This window comes from Siphateles boraxobius, unplaced genomic scaffold (genome assembly GCF_051911475.1).
Source record: "Siphateles boraxobius isolate OS27281-9 unplaced genomic scaffold, OSU_SipBor_1 130, whole genome shotgun sequence".
Taxonomy (NCBI): Eukaryota; Metazoa; Chordata; class Actinopteri; order Cypriniformes; family Leuciscidae; genus Siphateles; species Siphateles boraxobius.
The window spans coordinates 16710929-16735393 of record NW_027508734.1 but is presented as its reverse complement, the minus strand read 5'-3'; the positions used below and the strand labels follow the sequence as shown (position 1 = coordinate 16735393).

Genomic DNA, 24465 nt, shown 5'->3' with positions numbered 1-24465 from the left:
ATTAGTAGAGGGAGACCACAAGGACTAATTGCCTCCGGTGGACTAGTCTGTGTAGTATGGAGAGCTGTTCTTTTGCTCCTTTGGTGTGTCAATCATAGGTTTCCATTACCAATAGCAACAGGCTTTTTTTTCCCTACACCCTTCCATACACTACACACATACCCAGCATCCTGACCCCACCATCTGAGACCTCTGGTTGAACGCCATCTGGCCGCCTCAATTGCACTTGTGCTAATAGGGATACATTTTTACAAATGTCAAATACAAAAAAATCCAGTGAGTCGAGCCATTATTCGACAGTATTCTTAAATTAGCTGTGTACGGGGGATTTTGGCTTGATCTGGAGCCCTTGGAGCCCACAGGCCGAGGAACAGACTACTGCAAGCGCAGCCAAAAGAGGTCAAATGTTTATTGTTGAATTTTAACTGACATTTGAGCGTGGGGACCAGCCACGTTCTGAAAACCACATAGGACATGACTGGTGGAAGTGAGGAGGCAGAGAGTAGCCAAAGTCTTGGTAGGGGTCCCAATAAAACTGAGACAGCTTTCTCTGCCAACATCCCTTTAGAATTATATATGACACGGACACCTTTACAAAAGCTAAATCCAAAAAGGCTCCTTTTTGATTACTATTTCCACGGAGTCTAAAAGCCAATGTTTGGATTTTACAACTAAGTAAAGGAAAATGTTTAGTGATCATTTTACAAAAATATTTGACTGCAGAATGCCAAAACTGATCAGACAAAATCAAGCATTCTAGAGAACAGTGTAATAAATTATTTTTTATTATGTTCTGTATATTTTCCAATCTAATTCAAGGGTGTATCATTTATAATCGGGAACCATTTAGGACAAAATGCTAGCTTACGGTGTGCAGATGTGCACATGGAACTTAGTGATTCACCCATTTCATTCACCAGCATGAATACCTGTAGAATCAATAATTTCATGAAATCATCATGCAGGCGGGATTGGACTGAGCCAAATACTTTGACACCTCTGACATAAACCAAGCAGTTACTCTCAAAGTCCATAGCAGCTACACTCTCTCCAGTATCTGGACAGTCTAGGAGAATTTAGCACGCACAGACTCCGTCAGACAGGAAAAAAGGTATTATTGCTCATTTAAAGTCATTCTTGCAGTGATTGTAGAATATATCTCCAAAAACAATACTTTCACAGTACAGGTAGTCCTGGAGAGGCAATCATTGCTTGAAATTAAGCCAATGAGTCGGGAAATACATTTGTCTTTTCTACTGTTATAATAGGCATCTTCTATCGGACCACTCTACAGGCGACACTTAAGAGTGTCTGGTTGGCTAGACAATGTCTCAGACACTAATCACTAATGATGATGATAATGGAGTAGTAATTTGGTAGGATGCCGGTTTCTATGTACGTGTTCTCTGTCCTGAAACATGTTCCCTCATTTCCTTAATAAACCTCTAAACTGCAACAACTACACAAACATGCACACAAGGATTAGGATATCCAACAGAGACATCCGCTTCTAAAGTTTCTTTGACCTGACGAGGCACTCAAAGAAAGAGTCAGAGACAGGGAACATCAAACGATACAATTGAGAAGACTCGTCTTAGTGCATAGCTCAATCAGAAGGAGGAAGACGGAAATGCCAACGACAGTTCTGCAGAAAGTGACCTTTAGCCTTGACCCCATGACCTACTGTTCCGTTCAGGGTATTAGGAGAAGGGACGAGATATCAGATCGCAACACAACGTGACTGAGGTTAAGGAGTGGTTGGGAGATGAATGCTTAAAGATTTTACTACAAAAGGTTGAAGGTTCATTCCTAAACAGAGGTGACCCAGCAATGAATCCTGCTTGAGCAAGGCACTTACTTCAGATAAGGCGGTTTATGTACGAGGTGGAAAAAAAGTATAGTATAGTATAGAATGGCAAAAAGGGTCTGACTAAATACAGAGGTTATATGAGGGTGCTCAATGTCTGATTTCACATAGAACTACCGGTTTTCTGTCAATACGTTAATATAGGAGTCTATTATGATAATGCTGTAAATACAAATGTGCAAAGAAAGAAGCTTTTGATAAATATTTTTAACGTGCGTGAATAAATCTAAACACCCTGTGACAGATTTAAGTTTCACTTTCGATCCGTGACCGAAAGAGAAGCGTTTTGGCGGCAGGGATATACATTTTTAAAAATGTCTGGGATAAGGAAATCTAAAGTGTGGATGCACACCATCAGAAACGATATTCTCCAAGGCTGGATTAAGCATCAGGAAAACCATGATCGCACTTCTGCAGGCCAACGTTAACAAGTTGGTTTTCCTCGGGACATTCAAAAATACGTAACTTGAAAAAAGCTTTTAAAACGCTTAAAGGGCACTTTTACGTGGCTTTTATGTACACAGTACATACCTTATTAAGAAACCATACTATGTGCAGATAAGCAGATGAACCCAGAATATGAACGCAACGTGTTCCTCCTATAGAAAGTCTTTCTTTATAATAACGGTTTTCAATGGGAGGAAAATTAACGTTTAATTAAACGCATTGCGTTCATATTCTGGGCTCATCTGCTTTTCTGTAGGCTATAGAGTGTGCTTTATTAATAAGGTGTGTACAGAATTTGATCTTTTAATATAACTGTCTCAAGACATTAGGCCGTTAAACGTTTTTCATGTTAAGCGTTTTAGAAATTATTTTACACACAATTTGAAAAGACTCAAACGGACACAGACAGAGTGAAAGACTAGATTTTCTCTCTCGATCAGGTAAGGTACAAGTGATTTCAAAACATTTCAGCCGGTTCTAATTTGATTTTTGGATGCTGTGAACATGTTTAGCTAAACTGTCACTCGAGTTTAGCGTTTATTGTTGTTTCTGCAGCTAAAAAGACAAAGTTGACAATTCCGGCTATAGGCCTTCTTTCGTTATTTTAATAATTTATTTAATTTTATTTTATTTATTGATCACTCAAGGTTATTTAATTTAACTATTTGTGGCTTGTGTTTTGAACATATGTTCCCCTGCACTTTAGGCACTTTGCACACATTTGTTCTGCATCTTATGACTTGATTCTGACTTATTTCGTTTTGTATTTTTATTTATTAGAGAGGATATATTCTGTTCAAATTTAATTCTGTAAATTAATTGATTATTTTTCGGTGCATCGATGTTGCGCTCTGTACTTAGAGCCTGCTCGCACAGGCAATTTAGCCGAATTAATTTGATTTGCATGTGAAATGCAAATCCTGTCTGCAGTGTGGCCTTTCTGCAGGTATTAATGTTATTTCTTATTTTTATTGATTCGAAAAAATGTTGTACATTTTCTTCTATATCTTTGTGTGATGTTCTGTACATCGTGACTTTAAAATGTTAAAGTCAACAATTCTTAACACCCCACACTAAAGCTCACTTATTTCCAAACACTGGTTATGATCATGTCCACACCAGAGGATAAATGTTATGTTTATTCTAAGTGCTCTGTAAACATACACTATTGTTTAAATGTTTGGGGTCTGTACGATTTTTAAATGTTTTTCTTTACTGTTTTTGATTGTCTTGTGTTTTCCATGGCTGCATTTAAAATAAAATAAAATCGAGTAAAAACTGTAATATTGTCAAATATTATTAGTTTAAAATACCTGCTTTCTATTTTAATACATTTTAAAGTGTAATTTATTCATGTGATAGAACAGCAAAATTTTCAGCAGCCATTACTCCAGTCTTCCTTGACACATTATCATTTATTTGATTAATAGAAAGTTCAAAAGAACAGCATTTATTTGAAATAGAAATAATTTGTGACATAATTGTCTTTAATGTCACATTTTAACAATTTGCTGTGTCCTTGCTGAATAAAACGTAATGTGATTGCAGCGCATACTTTAAAGTTGGATGGATTTTGATTGGCTGTGCCGTAACAATTGTGGACTCCAGAATCCTCTTAAGAGCAGTTTTAAAATGTAATGGTTGAAGGTATTGTTCTTGGTGTGAACAGGTCTTAACTGATACTAAATTGAATAACTAGATTACATTGATGCAATTCTATTCCCAAAGCCTGCTCACCAAAACACTCCTGAATCACTGAATCCTGCATTCAAATCCTGCCTCTTTGGCACCCACCAGATTAAAATTTTAGCACAAATTGATTGGGATGAGAAATTCACTTAAAGCTTAATATACAGGGTATCCTAAGTATCATAAGAAATAACTTGCGTATAACTTAATTTTACTCTCTGACATGATATAACAGGTTGCAAAGCAGGTCTTTTATTGGGAAATCCATAAGTGCTGTTTTCACAACTGTTTGTTTTCTACACTTGTGAAATGGACTTCTCTTCTGAGAAATATCATAAAGGGAGATCATACCGAAGCAGCATTTCACAAAACCATTTATTCTGTCCAACAGTCTGCAGACTGGGAATTCAGGGTAGGCCACACTAAACAGCTCGGCGCATCTGGCAACCTCATCAGTAATTCTAAGAACTCATAAACTGACCAGAGATCAGTCAACACTAGGAGAAATTCCTTGAAATAACACCCACTAGCACCAAGCACGCAATTAATTAGGAAAACACACAGAAACTGTTTGGTGCAGACAGAACTTCCTCTCTGAGGATCAGCGGCTACTCTAGGGGATAGGCAAAGACAATGGGGCGGGTTTAGTGATTTCATAACAGAAGAATGAAAGGTTAAAAGAAAGGCAGTTCAAAAATAGGTACGTAAACTGGCATCAAAGCAGCATGATTTGCTAATGAGAACATTTGGAAAAAAAGGGTTATATATGCAGGTGTGAAACAGATTAAAGTATGTCTGAACGCTCGTACCTAAGGTGCAAGTCCTCAGAGTATTTCAGGCAGGCGTAGATGAATTCTTTGATTTGTGAGTATACTTTAGGCACAAATTCAGAAAATGGCAGCTTCTTCGGAAAAGACATCTGTTTAGAAAAAAATATATACGAGTAAATGAATCAAAAATAAATAAATAAATAAATAAATAAATCACAGTTCATAAAGCAAGTGTTCTGGAGGGTTTATGAAATCAGAAATATAAACTAAAGTATATGAATTATTCTTTAAATATTTATTTGAGCTATAAAGTTGTCTAAATCGTTCATTTGATGTGGGACTACTTTTCTAGGGGGACACTTGTGGTTCTGGGGCTGTATAATAGAAATTTTTTTTTTTCTTTAAACATGATAATTTCACTTAAGAAATTAATCTTTAGTCAAGAATTAAGATTGCTGTAATATATAATCCCTGGGATGTATTTTAACAGCTGCCTTGCCCTGTGTACTTCCATTGTAAGTAAAAATTTCTGGTTGAAATTAAAAATATTGACAATTCGCAACAAATGCTGTTAATAGAGCGCACCAGGAATTTCCCTTTATAAAAGAGAACACAAAGGCAGCCATGAAAAAGAACAGCTGCTAGTGCATGTATCACCATGAAGGGTAGCATCCTTTGATTACTACAACAGTATTGGGCAGTAGTTCTTATTGACGTCAATGGGAGAATTCAAATGTATGGCTTTGTTCAAGTATTTCAGAGGATGCGCATGTTAGTAATCAACTTCTTGGACAGCAGGAGGATATTTATGTCTTTGTGGAGACTGGAGGGTGTGTAACTGAGGGAATCTGTGAGAAAATCTCTAGGATAAAAGCTTTCTTATGTGCCTAATGCTCACCTTCTCGAGCTCTGGATCCTGGAAGGGGAATTGGCCTGCGATCCGCTGGTACTCCTCAGGGGACCCCACGGGAATTGGGCTGTAGTTGTCCTGATCCAAGATTAGCCTAACCAACAGAATAAAGTGTGAGGAGAAAAGACCTGACTTCACAGATGAACTGATCATAAACCTGAGGACAACAGCAGGATATTTAAGAAGACTAAATAATCTAAAAACCATTTACTGGACTCATGAGCAGTGTGTCTGTCTGTGTGTGTATTTGTGTAACTCAGTCAAGGCTAACACACACAACAGATCTTCCTTGAATGCCTGTTCCCACAGTAATGATATTCTGAGTCACTCAAAGACTCAAGAGCATCATTCTTTTATGGAGTGAGTCAAGTGTCTCTGACAGGGATCTAAAAACAACTCCAGCAAGGTTACGACAACCTTTCCATGTCATCTGCTCTTAAGATTCAGCCGAGGAGATCCAAGGAGCTTTAACAAAAAAAATTCAACAACGAATTAAATTTTTTTGGATTAAATGCTCTTTAAAGGATCCCCAGCACGAAAATATGTGTCCTTGACAATATGATTTAGTCTTATGGGTGTAATTTGAACAGTGATTTTAGTTTAATAGTTTGGCCTGACAAAATTTCTCTTTCCATTAACTGTCCTGCAATCCACAGCCCCTGCAAAAATACATCTCTGGGCACTACAGGTATAAGATTCAGACAATTTCTTTAAATTGTACTTTGATAGAGGGCATTAAAAAAATGGATGATTGGTTACCAAGTATTGAATGGCAGATCAGAACAAATGATGTACAGCAAACATAACCTGATTTAAACTGAACGTACCTAACATTTGGGCATAACCCTATTAGGGTTGATAACCCTAAGGTGATAACCAAATCATCATTATCCTTACTCGAATGAAAAACCGAGGCATCGAGATGAAGAAAACAGGGAAAAGGAAGAGAGAAAAAGAGAGGCAGAAAGCACCTGAAGGACTGGTTCCACTTTTTCAGCAGTATCTCCCCATATTGATCCCTCATCTCCAGCAACATGTCAAACAACTGGTTTACTGGAAAACCATAACCCTGCAGAGAGAGAGAGGGGTGGATAATACCCAGCTCAGTTGAAAACAGGAAGCAATGCATGCAACTCTCAGCAGAAATCAGAATGAAATAGTGTTTATACATTTACATTTGTCCAACTTATTACTTACAAACAAAAAAAACGGCGTTATGTCTCCAAAACACGCAAGTAAATTATTAAAGAAGATATTTTCCTACCATCTAAATAATTCAAGCTTGAAAACATACCTAAAAGTATTTGTGTTTTTGTCATTCACACAGAACACATACTTGCATTCAAAGACAATGAGAAGGCAGGGATCTCAAGGCACATTACTTTTAACTTGAGACTGCATTGCAGTTGACTGAAGGCTAGTGATATGATACATTATATCAAACGAAACAAACAATATACTGAACCTTTTTGTAAAGTTTATTCAATGCTGTATTTGTTTGTCACAATTTTTTTGCCACAATATTGTCTTTAATGATACTTTTCACAAAAAAAAATCCAAATGTGATTATTTACTTGATTTTAAAAAAATCTAATAATTTGACACCCCTTGTTCTAAGACGTTATCCATATAAACAAGAGCACAACAGCTGTCTTGATGGTCAGGTACTACCCCATCTCACCTGCAGTGTGTCTGCAAACAGCACTATGAGATTCTTCAGATCTAAAATCAGGTCTGGATCAGTGCAATAAGACTGCAAAGACACAAGAGTGTGATGGATTACAGCCGAAGCAGAGGAAGGAAAGCACAGGGATTAAGATTACTTGGTATAAATGCAAAAAAAAAAAAAAAAAAGATATACATTTTATGCAACCTCTATTTGAGCAAATAAGTATCTGACAATTGTATGCGTATCTGGGAATTTAACTGTTTGGTTTGTAGTCCAAAAACCCAGAGGAGGGTTGGTCTTTTTGAGCCATAGTTTCCCTCAGAATTTTAATAGGATTTAGAGAAGTGTTTTCAATTTATGAGTAAAATAAGAACAACTACCACCACACAGATGATTGTTCATTCACGAGGACAACCGTGACAGTTCTTTTGCAGGAACTTGCAATTTACATTTTTAAAACCACAACTGTTTCAAACTTCAAATTTGAAGTAATTTACACAACTGTTCAAGTTTGTAAGTCAGTAGGATTATTATGGATGGGGAGACATTATTACTTTTATTCATCAAGGGTGCCTAAAATTGAACAGTAAAATGTTTTAAAATGTTTTTTTGTGCTTTCTTTAGAGTGAATACGTCCTGTATCTGTGTGTACTGCCTTGCTAGTTCTGCTAGAGTGAACATATCAATATTTCACAATATTATTGTTTGTACTGCATTTTTGATTAAATAAATACTGCCTTGGTGAACATAAGAGACTTCTTTCAAAAACATTTTTTTTAAATCTTACAGACTGCAAACTTTTGAACGGTAGGAAATGTTGTACAACGAAATGTGAAAGCACAGTGTCTTCAAGTAATGGTCACCACCTTATTGTACTAGAAAACCACTATCCTAAAAACCCATCAGAAATTCCAGAGGGAAGTCATGGTGAATTATCGTTCCAGGTTGGCCTTCAAATTGATGCCTCGACTAAACAGATTTACTGGTTGTCTTTTGGCTTGTCTTGTTCAGTGTGTGTTGAGTGTGTAGTGTGCAGACATACTGAATGAGTACGCAAGGCTGCAATTGTCTTGGAAAGAGACAGCTCCCACAATTCTTCCACATAAGCCCTATTTACCAGGCCTTGTGTGGTGTGCAAGATGTGGTCCTCCACTACAAAAAAACTACAGGACATATACAAAGAAAGGGTATGAAAGAGAAACAGTGAGTACTTTAAAACATCATACTGTATGAAAACATTTCAATAAACTACATCACTAATATCCCAAATGGTCACACTGAGGCTGTCAAGCACCCAAAGGAATCAGAGTCATCAAACAGGCCAGCAACATTCCCAAAAAATCCCAGACATCCCAATGTGCGAGTGCCCTGAGCCTTTTTTGTGCCATTTAGGATGTTTGCAAAAGCCTCCATTCCAGACACCGGCCTTCCCAATATTCCCATCCAGACACTCGGAATAACACCAATCTGCCACTCCACATCTCCAAAACCATAAATTCTAAAGCTCAGAGAGGTTTCCGGCAGCACTGGGATGGAGAATCAGGAAGGGCCAGAGGAAGGGGAGCGTTTGGCAAAAGGGAGGGTCTGAACACTGAGCCATTAAAAAGGATTCAGCTGTTTTAATTCTCTCCATTATTGAAAAACATTATAAGCATGTATAATTGATTTTCAGTTAATTTGGCCATTCAAAATAAAACGTGCACTGCACTTACCCAACAATTTGATTGAAGTAGCGCCTGTATCCCTCTAACGTTTCATGCTGGAGACCACAGGAGAGAGGAAGGAGAGTTTATGAACATCAGTCAATTGAGCAGTATACAATAATAGTTTTTTATTTTATTATTGCTGAAATAAACTAGATTAACCAAAAACATTTTTATTTCATTTGCTTTAGAATTCATTATTTCTTTGAAAGAATTTTACCTTTATTACCTCAATAATAAGTCATATTTCTATTCAAATAACAACATACCTGTACAATCACATTCAGTGGAGATCTTCAACACTTTAATATAAACTACCAGTCAAAAGTTAGGGGTAAGTAAAATTCTTTAATGTTTTCTAAAAAAAAACATCGTTCCAGCTAAAATATAGCTGAGTTGCACTTTATGTTGATGTCATTACAAAATACTTCAGGTATACACTATTGTTCAAAAGATTAGGGTCAGTAAGATTTCTTTTAAAGAAATTCATACTTTTATTCAGCAAGGACAAATAATAATTGATCAAAAGTCAAAGTAATGGACATGTTTAATGTTACAATAGTTTTCTGTTTCAAATAAACGCTGTTCTTTTGAACTTTCTATTCAAAGAATCCTAAAAAAAAAAAAGTACCACAGTTTCCAAAAAAAATTGGAAATAATAAGCAACTGTTTTCCATCTTAATTTATTTTAAAATCGAATTTAGAATTTTCAGTATAAAGTTGAATTTTCAGCATCATTACTCTAGTCTTCAGTGTCACATGATCCTTCAGAAAACCTTTCAATATGCTGAATTGGTGCTCAAGAAACACATTTTCTTATTATCAATGTTGAAAACAGTTGCTAATTATTTACAATATTTTTTGAAAACTGTGAAACATTTTTTTTAGGATTCTTTGAATAGAAAGCTCAAAAGAACAGCATTTATTTAAAACAGATAACTATTGTAACATTAAGCATGTCCATTATTTTGACTTTTGATCAATTATTATTTGTCCTTGCTGAATAAAAGTATGAATTTCTTTAAAAGTCGTCTGAATAGGTGTCGGACAGACACGGCATGTTCTCAGGCGGTGTAAGGGCGTACCATGTTAGAGTGAGGCTGGAGCACGAGTCTGGCCTGTTTCCGGCGCTGCTTCCTGTAGTAGTTCTCAAACGTGTCCCGGGCACCCTGTGTAAGGCAGATACACATTCTAAGCACCTGAGTGAGAATATGGCTCTCAATTTGTGTGAACAGCTCTGTGACCAATGAGCATCAGTCATGTAAGACTTGTGTTTACACCAGAAAAGCTCAAGATGAAACAAGAGAGAGAAGGTAATGACGGAAAGAAACATGACATAGGAAAACAGATTCCTACTTGTAGAGACCAAGCTAAACTTCAAAAAAAGAGCATATCTGGTCTCTCTCTTCTAATCTCATAGTATGAGTCAGAATACAGTGCAGCAAAGGCTTGTGGTCTAAAAACAAAGGCACTCATTCAGCGCTTAAAGACTTGACCCTTTTTCCCAGAGTCCCAAAGTGCAGTTCCTGTCCACCTCACACAGACTGCTATCAAAGTCTATAAGGGCATGACACCAACACATGCACACACAACCCAGTCAGAAAAGAGCGTGGAAACAACACAGACACGCACAGAGAAACAGAGATAAAGACATAAAACAGCGGCAGTACGGTTACGACTTATCACTACCTGGTCAGGTGTCTCTAAATTTATCTAGATGGAGCGGGTGACTGTAACTCTTATAAAAGGATAATACAACAGGACAAGACTTGAGCAGCTATAACACTGCACGGCACACTAATAGAGCTCATGTGCCCAAAGGCAGACTTGAATGTCAATTGATTCCAATAGAGTTTGTCAAATCTAAGCTAATAATGTGATACACTAAGCAAATACATACCACACACGAAGTCATGGCAGACATAAACATGGTCCTTTATTTGAAGAAACGGGCAAATGCACATTTTAAATATGCCCTACGTTTCATAAAGAGGAATGAAAACACAATGAGGTCTGACTCACTTGCAAGGAAACTGCAAAAAAAGAATCCACATGATTTCTGGAAAGAAATCTAAAGAATGGATAACTGTAAAACATCTTTGCCAACGAATATTGACGGTGTAAGGGACAATATTTAAGTGTATTTTATCTGTGATGTTAGTGCCTAATAATAAAGACAAAGCTGGCTAAATAAATAGTATGGATAATTATCGGCCTATAGCTCTGGACAGTATTCCATCCAAGGTCCTGGTGAGGACTTTCCTGAATAAGTTGGAACAGTTTGTCCTGACCATTGACAACCAGTTTGGTTTTAAACCTAAACATGGCATAGCAAGTATGTGTATTTTTGCTTTAAATGAGATTTTAGATTTGTATAACAGGCATAATTGCATAATTTTTATGTTTTATTGATGCCTCTAAACTAGCATTTGATCGTGTAAATAGTGTAAAAATTATTTTACAAGTAACACAACAGTGGAGTTCCCAAATTTCTAGTGAGAATTCTGGCTTTTTGGTATGCTCATCAGTCAATGCATGTAAAATGGGGTCTCTGTGTATGCTCCATTCAATGCATGCAATGGAGTTAGACAGGGAAGCATTTTGTCCCCCTTTCTCTTTAATGTTTATATGGAGGATTTATCTAAGCTGCTAAACATCTGTGGAACAGGTTGTATGGTTGGTAACAATATCATCAACCACTTGATGTGCTTAGTGCTGGCCTTCGCTCAGACTTTGACAATAAATACAATGCAAAGAAGAGTAATGTTATAATTGTTAGGAGTAGGGAGGACAGGAAACTATCATTTCCTGAATTTTCTGTCTGGTATTGTCCTTAAGGTATGTGATGAGGCTAAATAACTTAGGACATAATATAACTGATGGCCTGCCTGATGATAGATCATACAACACTGTCTATAAATGTCCCTATGCACAAGCTAATATGTTAATTTGCATAGCATATTTGGTATGTGCTCAGGTTCTGTGAAGACTGCACTTTTTGGAGCATATTGTACCCCTATGTGTACTGCCCATTTTTGGCGGCATTACAGAAAGAGCAGCATGCAGAAACTCAATGTAGCATATAATGAAGGAATGAAGCTGCTGCTTGAGGTGCCACGATGGAACAGTGCAAGCCAAATGTTTGTCAGTGTTGGCCTGCCCACCTGTTCTGCGCAATATCATGTACAGATGTATGTGTAGGTTGTTAGACTCTGCAAACAGTATCGTTTCAACACTGACAAACCTGGCCCTAAGTTCAGTCAGGTTCTTCTCCAATATGTGGAACCATTGGCGTTCTAGCCCATATGTAAACGTGATATTTTTTTATTTATTTTTTATTTATATTTGTCTGAATTATTGTTTGTGTTTTTTGACCATGTGTGTCCTTAATAAAGCTTCGATTGATTGACTGATTGATTGATTGAATACACTGTAAAAAAAATTAAGAAGAATGTAAAATGCTACAGTAAAAACCTGTTTATTGACCATTTAAATTATAAATTTAATAATTATAAAAAACATCACACTGCAAATCATTTTACTGTAAAATACTCTCAAGTTTGTTTTTTGCAAGTACATACTATGCACTATCGCATTAATTAATTGCATTAATACAGTGAAAAATAGTCAAAGTACATTCCACAGAAGTCCCTTATTGTTTTTATAAGTAATGTGAATTAGGGTGTTTTGTGATTTATTTTTCTGTAATGTAGTTAATGTTTAATGCATTATTTTAGTGTCAAGCATGTTATCTTGATGGTGTTTTGTCTTCGTGTCTATGATCCTGTGCACCATTTTATTTTATACACAGACCACTTACGATGAAGACTGATTCATGAAGTAGCTTTCTATTTTACCACTTGTATTATTTTGGTGGTCAATAATACATTTTAAAGTACAAAGCAGAATTTGGTACTTCAAGTAGATTGGTATATAAACACTATGTCACTTAATGTAATATACAGTTGCAAAATATGCAGGCTCCAATATGCCATTCCGTAATAATGGAAACATTGTCACTGTGCATTTTACTGTGAATTTCTGATTAAATGGGATATTTTTACTTATTTACTCTACAGCGATTTACAGCATACTTATGCCAAATTCTTGTCTAAGGGCACAATAGTGATATTGAGACCCTTGCGGGTTTGAACTTGCAATCATTCGGTAACCAAGCCCAAATAGTTTACAACTAGGCTACGCCACCCCAAGACCACCCAGATGTAATGATGTGAGAGGAAGAATAAGGTTTGAGAAATAAGAATTGAAGGAGAAAACAGCAGGCACAGAAATGGAAAAAGAATTATATAAATTTCAAATTACTTCAGAACAACCTAAAACCTTTAATAACAACAGGGATCAAACAGATACTATGCTTTGACCACAAAGGCCTTCAGAGTACAACAAAAGACAGAAGTTTGAACAATTCAGGGAGAAACACAAAAAGAAAGTATAAGAAAGTAACTTGTTCAACACTAAGTGCAACAACACACACACAAACCTTCTCTCTCACAAAAAGTGTTGAGAAGTCTGATTCATTTTACTACGATGGTTCATTCATCAACTTATAAAAAAAAAATAGATTCAATGATTCATAGCCACTCGCTTTAAATAATGAGCAGCTGCAGCTTCAAAGCAGCTTCCCCAAAACTGAACAGTCCGAAGTATGGCAAAATGACTCCTGCACAATGACCTGCAAAATGGTCATTGATGACACAGACTCTTTGAAGCAGGATGTATTTTACTTCAGAATCCTTAAAAATTAATTTTGGAGAAGGAACAAAAAGGATGTTAGAGAAGGATGCTGTGTTCTGTGTGAAAGGAATTTAACTGAGTGTGTCCATCCTGTTGGCTATACAAACTTTTGTGCGGTTACTAGACTGAGGAGAGCAGGTCTACCAACTGCAGTCTAAACCCAGTTAAGTCCAAATGCTCCATCTCATTTAGATGTTCCTTAACCTAAACAGTCAAAATCAAACGGAGAACAGTGCCAACATCAACTATCGAGTAAAGATTAATGCTAAAGTTCAGCTGAACTTCCCTACACAAAGGTGTAGTGCCTCTGATGCCTGGTTGTGGTTCTCTGGGTCAGAGAAGTAGGATCGTGGCCTGTTATGTGGTTCTCCTTCTCAAGGGTTTCCCGCTGCAGCTGGCCAATCACAACCAGTCTCTGTTTTTACTGATCTGAACACAGACCAGAACTGTCAGAGAATTGAGACACTGTTCAGAGTTCCATCAGGAGCAAAGAAGGAGGAGTTTGAGCTGGAACAGGAAAAGAAAGCCAGGAAAAATAGAATAGAATAGATCTATGACCGTTTTACACTACAGTTCTACAGGAGTAAACAGAGATAAGAGTACAAAGTGACCCCAGGAAATCTCCACCAGCCTTGGATTTCTGACACGGTAGCACCATTAAATGTCTGCACTTGAGGTCATACGAGTTAAAAAGAAAAAGGACATTTTTTATTTTGGCTGTGTTCTGGCAATGTAAAAACAATAAGAGGTTATGGTAAGTGCAAGACCTTAAGGGAGAGAGGTCACACTTTCAACAACTAAACTTAAATATCACACTTCCTCTTTTCTCTGCTTTCTATTCTACAGCAGTCCACTGTTCTTTTAAATACACCACCCCAGAGAGATAATCTTTTTCCTCTGTCCGTTTGAACTTTATTATCTTCAGATTCATAAAAATGTCAATTGTTTGATTGCAGTGTGAAGAAAAACTTAAAACACATTGTCTTCTATTTAGGTTTTTCAGCCGAACTAGACAAAAGAACAGGCTGTACCCTCCAATGGGCACTCTGACCTCTCTCTTCTCCTGTTCTCTTTCGCCATCCTTATTCTTTCCATCCCTCGGCTTGAATTTCCAACCAGAGTTCAACTTCCTGTTCTTCCTCCGCAGCTCCACACTTATAGTTCCAGGCTTCACAGTCATACTGTCTCCCACACATGCAAAAAAAAAAAAAGCCAAGCGACACCGTGGCCGGGTCACGACCCCCTGGTATGAAGGAAACCCAGGTGAACACCCTCAGCGCCTCCTGCCATCTGGAGAGCAGCCAGCTCAGGAGTTAGAGCAGAACCAAAAATGCGCCATTGTACATCTACAGGACCACGGTCATGAACAAATTCTATATTTGACTTGTTTCCCTCCCTTCCATAAGTGTCTCTCTGTCCCTCTCACTCTTTACAGTAGCGTGTAGCGGTGTTCACATGATGTTTGTTTAAATTATCTGAAGTGATGTCACACTAAGGTCAATCGCCATATAAACATACAACAGTCTCAACAACTTCCTTCCTGTGGGGGCGTTCAGGCCACTGAATATACAGTGAATGGGAAGTATCTGTCATAGGCGCATTGAAACAGGCGTTCATGAGTTCGTACTCACCGTTTAAACAAAAAAGTTCTTCAGGGACATATAAAGTGCAATTCTGATTGTTTTTGTATAAGTAAGCATTGTGATTTCCCAGGGTCTGAGGTGACTCAAGGGTCATCAGGGAAAGGAAACACAAAAACTCGAACATTCCTTCTTAAAAAGAAACACATCGACTCCCTTATCGAGGCTCTTTTCTCATTTGTTTGCTTTTTTTCCCAATAACCTCAAAACAGTGTGTGTGTGTGTCTCCCTTCTATGACTCCCTGGTCACTTTCAAACAACTCTCGTCCTTTACTTTTCCTCCCTTTCCTTTGTGTCCTCAGACGGCTCCTAGACCGGGTTTCCAGAGCAGCTTTGGACTGGTCAAAAAAAGGGTAATACATGAATTCTAAAGGCTTCCCCTCTACCCCGAAACCCCAGCATGCCATTCTCACCAGCTTCCATTACAACGACTATTGTAGTAATGACAGTCAATCTGCTCGCACATGAAATTTACAGGCAGGAGGGTCATAAAAGTGACATTCCACCAACTCAAACAATTCAACAGTCTTCATGACGAGCTGTCAGCACATAAACTCTGAAAACAAACACGTGCGCACTCGCGTAAAAAAACAAAAACAAAAAAAAACAGACGTATCCCACCCAAGCACGTAAACCAACACCAAATTCTTAGTCGTATTTTGAAGCATACCACAAGAAAATAGTTTAAAGACTCTTGACTCCACAAATGTGTGTGTCTAGCAAGTTAAAAGTTAATAAATTAACACTGATGCATTTTTCATTACTTGTGACTGCATCAAATGAATATATTTGTTTGTACAGGGAACATTCCAGGGTACTTTTGGGTGGAGAACTTGCTGGTAAACTATGGAGCAGTAATTTCAGCAAAGTCATTAACAAACAACTGGTGCTAGCCGCTTAGATTTAAAATGACCAGCCAGCACAGATTAAGAGATGTACTTTTCATAAAGAGATATAAATCAATGTAGGGTTGCATGATTTTGACCAAAAATCTTTTAGTGATTATTTTGTCAAATACTGCGATTTTGTGATATTATACATCTAATATCAAGATATTCCCCATTGGGATTTCAACTTTATTTCACTTTGTCATGCAGTTATACATCAAATAAAAAATATTTATATATTTACTATCATTCAAAAGTTTGTGGTCAGTAATATTTTTTAATGCTTTTAAAAGAAAGTCTCTTATGCTCACTAAGGCTGCACTTATTTGAACAAAAATACAGTAATACTGTAAAATATTAAGTAATACTTAATACTGTAAAATATTACTAGTGCTACAATTTAAAATCACTATTTTCTATTTTAATATAGTTTAAAATGTCAGTCTAATGTGCTGACTTTGTGCTCAAGAAACATTTCTTGTTATTATCAACAATGAAAACAGTTAACATGGAAAATGTGATACATTTTTTAAAGGGTTATTAGATTAACAGAAAGTTCAAATATTTTTTCATAACAATATAGAAGTATTTAAAGTATTTAAACTTTTTATCAAATTAATGCATCCTTGCTGAATAAAAATATTAATATCTTTCCAAATAAATTCTTACTGACCCCAAACTTTTGAACGGTAGTGTAAAACGCTCACTCATAAAACGATAACAACACATGAAATTTTAAATGACCAACTTCTCATACACACACTAAAATACACATCCACATTTTCAGGAACATATGCTGAAAACACACAAGACATTCTTTACCTGAGAATAACACTGCAACAAAAGGCCTTAGGGAACAAAGTGAGGGTTATATATGTAAGCGTGAGGGCCAGCAAAGAGATCGTTTTCTGATTAAAAATATCAGACAAGTCAAACCTGAAATTTAACAGAATGCAAATGAGAAATACTCACCAATACAGTGTAGATGTGTAAACAGCGATACACAGGAGAGAAGTCCACCAAGTCCTGCGCACCAGGAATCTGCAACAAAATACAGTCAGTGAGTGACACATAGTATCCTATACAAATACCCAGCACTAAAGCTGGAAGTCAATAAGGAAAAACAACATTAAATATATTTTTCAACTAGAAATTTATTTAGATTTTCAAAGGTCATGAAAAATGAATGTAGTGTAAAATGAATGTAGTTTTACCACATTTAACTTATCACATTCTCTTTCAGTGTTGTGCAAGTTACTTCCAAACTGTAATACATTATATATTACTTGTTACTGTTATTTAAAAGTAATTCATTACCTTACAATATTACTGTCTCAGAATTGTAATGCGTTACATTACTCCTGTATTACTTTTGAGTTACTTTCACAAAAATAACTATACAGAAGTAGAACTTAACATTCTAAAATGACTAGGGCTGTAACGATATGCGATATGAAACCGAAATCGCGACGCTCAGATCCACGAACCTGCAGAATCGCAACACACCCCTTCCAACTCCCAGCGTTATCCATACCGTCCAGATCCAATGCTACCACATCTTTAAATTACTATTAGTATTATTTTGGCAACGATTTTTTTTGTTGTAATTCTGTGAATTACACTGCGCAAATCTAATGAAGTAGGGTTGGCTCTCCACAGAACATAAAATATTTATTTTATTTTATTTTTCGTGTTCTCATTTATGAGGAAAAAACAATGTTACAGACGTGACAGTTCTCCGTTACGGACGCGACCGCTCTGAAGCGGCACTAAAAGACTGCTTTAAAACTTTCACAGACACCTTACACAGAAGACACAAAGCCTTTCTTTAAAGTGAATTTCGTTTTGTATTAATTGTACGGACCTGAAAAATATATCTATATTGAAATGTCTACTTGTAAACAGAACAATTCAAAACGAAAGAAAACAGACTGCTCTCTGCTCATGAAATGAAATGTGCAATTCTCTCTGGTGCATTCACTAGCCTACTGCGAAGATCGCGAGTCAGCATCGTCAACTTCATCTTGACTTTATTAATAAACATGTCTCCTTGCTATATTTGACATATTCATAATCATTGCTTTTGCCGGTTCTTTGTGCAGGGTTCGTACAGACTCTGTCAAATGAAATTCCAGGACTTTCAAGGACTTTTCAAGCACTACTTTTTTGGATTTCAAGGACTTCAATCGGCACTTATCAAACAATATCTTTATTATTTTTATTTATTTTATTTTTTTACTCAAATTAAATATATATATGGTATCTGATGTTTCACTTCATAGAGGTCAATCCATTGACCAGCACTGTCAGGCATGGGAAATACCCTTAACCATTGAAAGGATATTGAAACTGATATTTCCCCCCATTAATATATATGATTGACCTGAAGAATGAAAGTTGTATTATATACTTATCATACTTAATGTCATTCTCATAGCCATGAGAAATAGCTCTATATCTCAGATGGGCTGCAGTGTTGATTTAGCGTGAAACAATTGTATGTTTTCAACAACAACAACAAAAAATCACAATATTTTGAATTAGGGATGCCCCGATACCACTTTTTGCAGAACAAGATACCGATACCGTAACCGATCCCTGAATTTTCACTGCATTTGTAATTTTTAAATGTATTAGTAGATAAACCAAAAGAATATAAATCATATTAGTTGGCTTAATTTGTTCATCAATTATATATTTCTTTCAATTATTTTCATGCTTAATTAAGCCTGCTAAAATGCATTGCATGAGCTTCTGTTACTGTACATTCTATTGCTCTATCATATTTTATCTTTCATTGAATGCACAGCACATATTCAGACTAGAGCAGCTCCAGCAGGGTCAGTGCTGAGGATTGGGTCAGCGGTACAAATGTTCAGACACCAGTGAAATATCAATTATTTAATCCAATTTTGATACAACAAAAACTGCCAGCCTAATTAATGTGAATTTAAAACATTATTAAAGGTAAGCAGTCAGCAACAAAGTAAGAATGAATAATCAACTTACAAATAAATACAATAGAACAAAGAAAGGCTACAAATGAAATAAACAGTGTTTTTTGGGTATATCTAACAGGTACAGAAATTTGAATAAAGTAATCAAATGTGAAAAAATGCATATTCATTACTGGATAGATTAAATATAGATGGATATTTTTGTAAAGTTGAAAAGGGTAGCCTATTTAGTCAAGAGCAGTTTGTAATTTATTTGTCCATTGTTTGATTAACATTAAAACAGCAGTGGGTTTGTTAAACTGCTGACCGAACGCACGGACCCCATTTGAACATGGTTCACTTGAGATATAACTGACTTTGTTTACTAGGTTACTCGCCAAGATGAGCGTTTTTACATAATTTTGTGTGAATTCGTCCGTACAAACGCAAGACGTGAAAGACAATTTAATTCAGTATTCTCGCGTGGAGATGCTGGTTTGCGGGGCGCGCGCTGATGTTTGCGTTCATGGAACTTTTTGACTGCAAACGTCCAGTAATAATGTAGGGAACACTCGTTATACATAAATCGGGTAACATTTCACATTTTACTTTACTTACATATACGATTTAGTTTTCATCCAAATAACTCGTGCTGAGTGAACGATCAGCAATCAAGAGCATTCAACAGAACTGCGCGCTCTCTCTCTCTCTCTCTCTCTCTCTCTCTCTCTCTCTCTCTCTCTCGTCAGTTAACGTTAATAAGCTACATGCCTCGTTTTAATTTCTTTGATATTGACATCCGACTGAACTACAAACCTTCCACTGATGTCAGTTTAAAGGGATGTGCTCGACCAGCTCGTGTGTCTGCGCCGCTACGTGCTCAATCCACAGCGCGGTTTTCTCTGATCAGCTCGCGCACCACAACTGTTACTATACACACGCTGCCTGGTAGGTTGTTGTCGGTATCGGAGCATTTTTACGAGTACATGAGCTCGGTGCATCCCAATTTTAAATAATTCAAGCACTTTTCAAGTACCTCTTCAAAAGTATGGCTGTTTTCAAGGGTTTTCCAGGACTTAATTTTCAAAAAGTCAAATCCAAGTACTTCAAGCACTTTAAGCACCTTGTACGAACCCTGTTTGTGACAGCTTTTAGGTGCTTTATCGGCAGCGCCGCCGCCCTTACATGAACGCGTCACTACGGCATCAAAAACATGATTGCGTGATGAAAACATGAAAAATACCACATAAACATTGCCTAACTGTTTAGAAAGAAAAGACAGAACGAATAGCCTAATGCGCATTCGTCCATCTCGCGAATGTAGTCTTCTTCATGCCATCTTCACCATTAGCCGCTTTTCCTCTGGCCAGCGCGAGCACAGAGGCTGAAATATTACCTCACGGCACTCCTGTAAAAAATAAATCGCTATACAAATATATCAGACGCTGCCATTTAGTCTTTAATTACAGACTTGGACACCACACGTGGCTATTGACTGACCACGAACAGGTAATTTAGCCTACTTGCATCTTTCATTCGTTAATGTCTGGCGGTCTTGTTGTTTTTTTTGTTTGTTTGTTTGTTTTACAATTAAAACTAAAAGTCTGTTGTAACCCAAGCCTTACCGAACATGTACCGAGTAAAATATTACTGAAAATTGATTAGTAATGCCTTACACTACTGCATTACAGCAAAACGTAATATGTTACTGTAATGCATTACTTTTGTAACGCGTTACTCCCAACACTGTTCTCTTTATTTCCCTTTGACTTGAGCCATCCTTGACCTTACCAGTATAGGAAAGACTCTTTTTCCAAAGGTAACCCAAATGGCCAACTGAACAATACCAGCTTTGATCTGGTGCCCGCAAAATAGCAACCAGGGACATTCAAACCCGACTACTTCATGGCACCACCAACAATTAAACCAGAAAATGTGGAAAAAACAATTCATTCTTGATGCACCACTGGGACAGTGCTGGAAATGTCTGCCCGGTTCAAGGATTGCGTGTTCACACCAACATATTTCCCAACAAACAGTTTACAGACAGGACGAAGGGGCGCAAGGGGACATCGCTCAGGTGGCAAGGGGTCATTAAACGGGCACTGATCTGCATCTTTGGATACAACCGTTTCTCAGGAAGCCCCTGAGCACAGAGATTCAAGCAGATTAAAGCCTGGCACAAGCAGTGCTTCTCAAACAGGAGCCAGAAGAGGAAAACATGATGACGCACAGGCTGATTGAAGCTTGGAGGGAAGGGAAGGGGGAAAGGTCAAACAAGAGGGCAAAAAGCATTAACCTTACCAGGGTCAGTTGAAGGTAAAATTTTCATTTATGCAACTATTGTGGAAATGTCTATGCTGATCAAACTAATATCAACATAGTATAGTTAACAAATGTTGCACTATCATGGAATTGGGTAAGACATTAGATAAAGATGATAGCTTTAGTCAACAATTACATTAACGTTTATTTAGCAAGTAACTTTTTGTTAGCTGCTTTGATATGAAAGTGTCTGCTTAGCATAACGCAAACGGGAAACAAAAGTCCATCACCAGTGCTTTAGTACAAACACAACTAGTGTCAATCTTGTGTTGCTTCAGTTTGAGCAAGGGAAAACACCATGTCAAAACAAGAAGTCACACACGCTTATCTGAGCACGTCAAAATAAAATCAACGTGAACACCACAACGAACATTGACTGTCTTGGTTGTGTCATTTTAATTTGTCTCTAAGGACATAAGCAAGGATCATCCTTTCACTCCGTGCCAGTGGTAGCTACAGCTGGGGAGCATGTCTTGCATGCTCCACACGTCTCACATTGCTGCCTCAGAGGAGCAGGGCAGGCCTAATGACACTAAACGACTGCGGAGATGAGACGCTCCATTAAGAAAGGGAGGGGATCCTGGACTGGGCAGGCAGCCCAACAGCAAGTCCATAGGGATATCAAAGAAAAGCAGGAGAAAGGGATTGATGGAGAGGGACGAAAACAGAGACAGAGAAACTGGGATTTAGAGTCAATATTCAGACAATCCATTCAAATATTTTTTTAACTAAATGCTGACTTTAAATTTTTGCCTAATGTAGACAGAACACTGTGCCAAAAAACTGTGACAGTGTTTTCCAGATCTAAGTTATTCATTCAAAGGTTGAATCAGTTGGAGTGGTTACTGAATTAACCTGACTCACTTATTGAGTGATTAATTTCATCATGTTTAACTGAATGAACCAAGAACCATTACCAAGAACCGTTTTGGGGCTGGTTGTTTATTTGAATGAGTGTAGAAACATTTTTGATTAAAAAAAATAATACTAATTTAAACCCATCTCAAACATAGTAAAAGATTTGTTAGCGGAATCACTAAGAGGAATCAGAACCAGAATCGTTACATTCATTATGATTCCCACCCAAATGAAGGACTGACACAGAAGGAAAAAGAGCAAGAACAGAGAATAATACCCAAAGTCACATTTGAGTGAAATGTGTTCTCGAATTCTCTTTTTTTCTGGTTTCATAAAGTGCCTGTGCACAAAAGTAGACTAAAAACAACGTGCTAAAAGCTGAAAATAAATTGAAATGCTTAACTGCTGAGGTGAATTTTTTCTTCTCTCACCTCATCCCCTTCTTCATACTCCACATCTAATATCCCAGAATCCTGTTCTTGGAAGGGGTCGCTTTCAGTTCTGTCCACCTCTGTGCCTGAGCAAGCTTCCTTCCTTATCCTCCTTCCTCTCGCTGACCGCTGCTGTGATGTCACGGCATTGTCACGAGCGATCTGACCCTGTGCCTGGAAAACAAGCACAGCAACATGTGAAGAGGAACATATGGAAGGACTTTCATTTTCTTTCATTTAATTATTTATTTTTTGCACAAAAAAAGATTGATTGATAGATGGATTACATTTGTTTTTTTTAAATAATCCGAATAAAATTAATACATTTTAAATTACAAATAAAAAGTTTTTTTTCTCAAGCTTATTTAAAATACGAGAGAGAGAGAGAGAGAGAGAGAGGGGGAAGGGAGAGAGAGAGAGAGAGGGAGAGAGAGATTTTAGTATCCCACATGTATTCAAGAAGGAACAAAGATTGAACTTATGTCAATCATTTTCCATGTGACATTCTAACTCAATAGCGATACTGTTCTACATATTGACAAAGTACGTCTTTTCCCATTAGTGCCAACAAAGGGAAAGTCACCTGTGAAAGGATTTCCCATAAGCAAAACATGAGAGTTCAGATGAGATTTTCTCAATAGAACACTATTCTTCAACTAACAGCGTCTGACGTCAAGACTAAGTTCAATGTGCACACAACCTTCTCCTTACAGACCTCTCTCATTTAGTGGGGAACAAGATTCGGGCATGGAGGGCTCTTGAAGCAGACAACAAAAAAAACTGCCTCTTCATTGAAAAAAAGAAAACTCCATAACTCCAAAACACCATTAGGACAAAAGAACAGAAACCAAGCAGCGACAATAGGATACAAAGGGGATGTTGTGGGCTTCCTGGTGGTTCCACAAAAAGGATTCAAGACAACACTGTTTATTCTGATTATTCTTCTCCAAGAATGAGAAGGCGCACATGAGCTTATTAGACTACGCAAAGATTGAGCTCTCTAGTAGAGTCATGTGCGTCATAGCAAGGGTATAACGGATGGTGGCACATGAAGAGACCTTTGCAACTCAAGACTTCCTTGTTCCTTCCCATGAAGAGCATCAGATTTAAAGGACTTCATTCCAGGAGATGTTGTGAACATTTCAACCCAGTCTCTTAAAGCAGACAAAAAAGGTAATTGAGAGAAAACGTCAACACCATGAGGACAAAAGAATTGAAAGCAAATAGCGACAGTAGGATGCAAGGTGGATGTTGTGGCTGCCTGATGTTTTCTCAAAAAGGATTCAAACCAATACTTTATCCTAATAATTCTTCTCTGAGAATGAGAAGGTCTAAATGCACTGATTGGACTATTTAAAGATTGAGCATTGTCATTGTATTCATCATTGCATTGTGCTCCACTTATTTCTTTAGACATGTCTGAAGTTCTAGTCCTCTTCTAATCTCTAGTAGAGGCATGTGCGTCATAGCGAGGGTGTATCGGATGCAGTATGTTACAGTAGTGTGTTGTCTATTGTGCTTCATTGGCTGTTATGTCCCACTCGTTCAGTTCGGTCCTCTCATCTTAAGTAGAGGCAT

At 37.3% G+C, this 24465-nt stretch overlaps 1 protein-coding gene across 8 annotated transcripts in view; it reads right to left on the bottom strand.

Annotated features, from left to right (window-relative positions):
* The window catches only part of exoc6b (exocyst complex component 6B), a 111503-nt gene that overhangs the window by 49357 nt on the left and 37681 nt on the right, over nt 1–24465 (bottom strand). For 7 of the 8 annotated variants that reach the window (XR_013203631.1, XR_013203632.1, XR_013203633.1 and 4 more), the window contains exons 7-15: nt 22888–23061; nt 17310–17378; nt 10141–10224; nt 9065–9111; nt 8395–8515; nt 7365–7436; nt 6655–6752; nt 5672–5777; nt 4813–4922 (exon numbers count right to left, since the gene is read on the bottom strand). Coding sequence is in view for 5 of the 8 variants with exons in the window: in XM_077228223.1 (XP_077084338.1) it covers nt 4813–4922; nt 5672–5777; nt 6655–6752; nt 7365–7436; nt 8395–8515; nt 9065–9111; nt 10141–10224; nt 17310–17378; nt 22888–23061 (881 nt within the window). In the remaining 3 variants the exon portion in view is untranslated. The remainder of the gene's footprint in view (nt 1–4812; nt 4923–5671; nt 5778–6654; nt 6753–7364; nt 7437–8394; nt 8516–9064; nt 9112–10140; nt 10225–17309; nt 17379–22887; nt 23062–24465) is intronic. The other variant, XM_077228227.1, reaches the window with a different exon arrangement.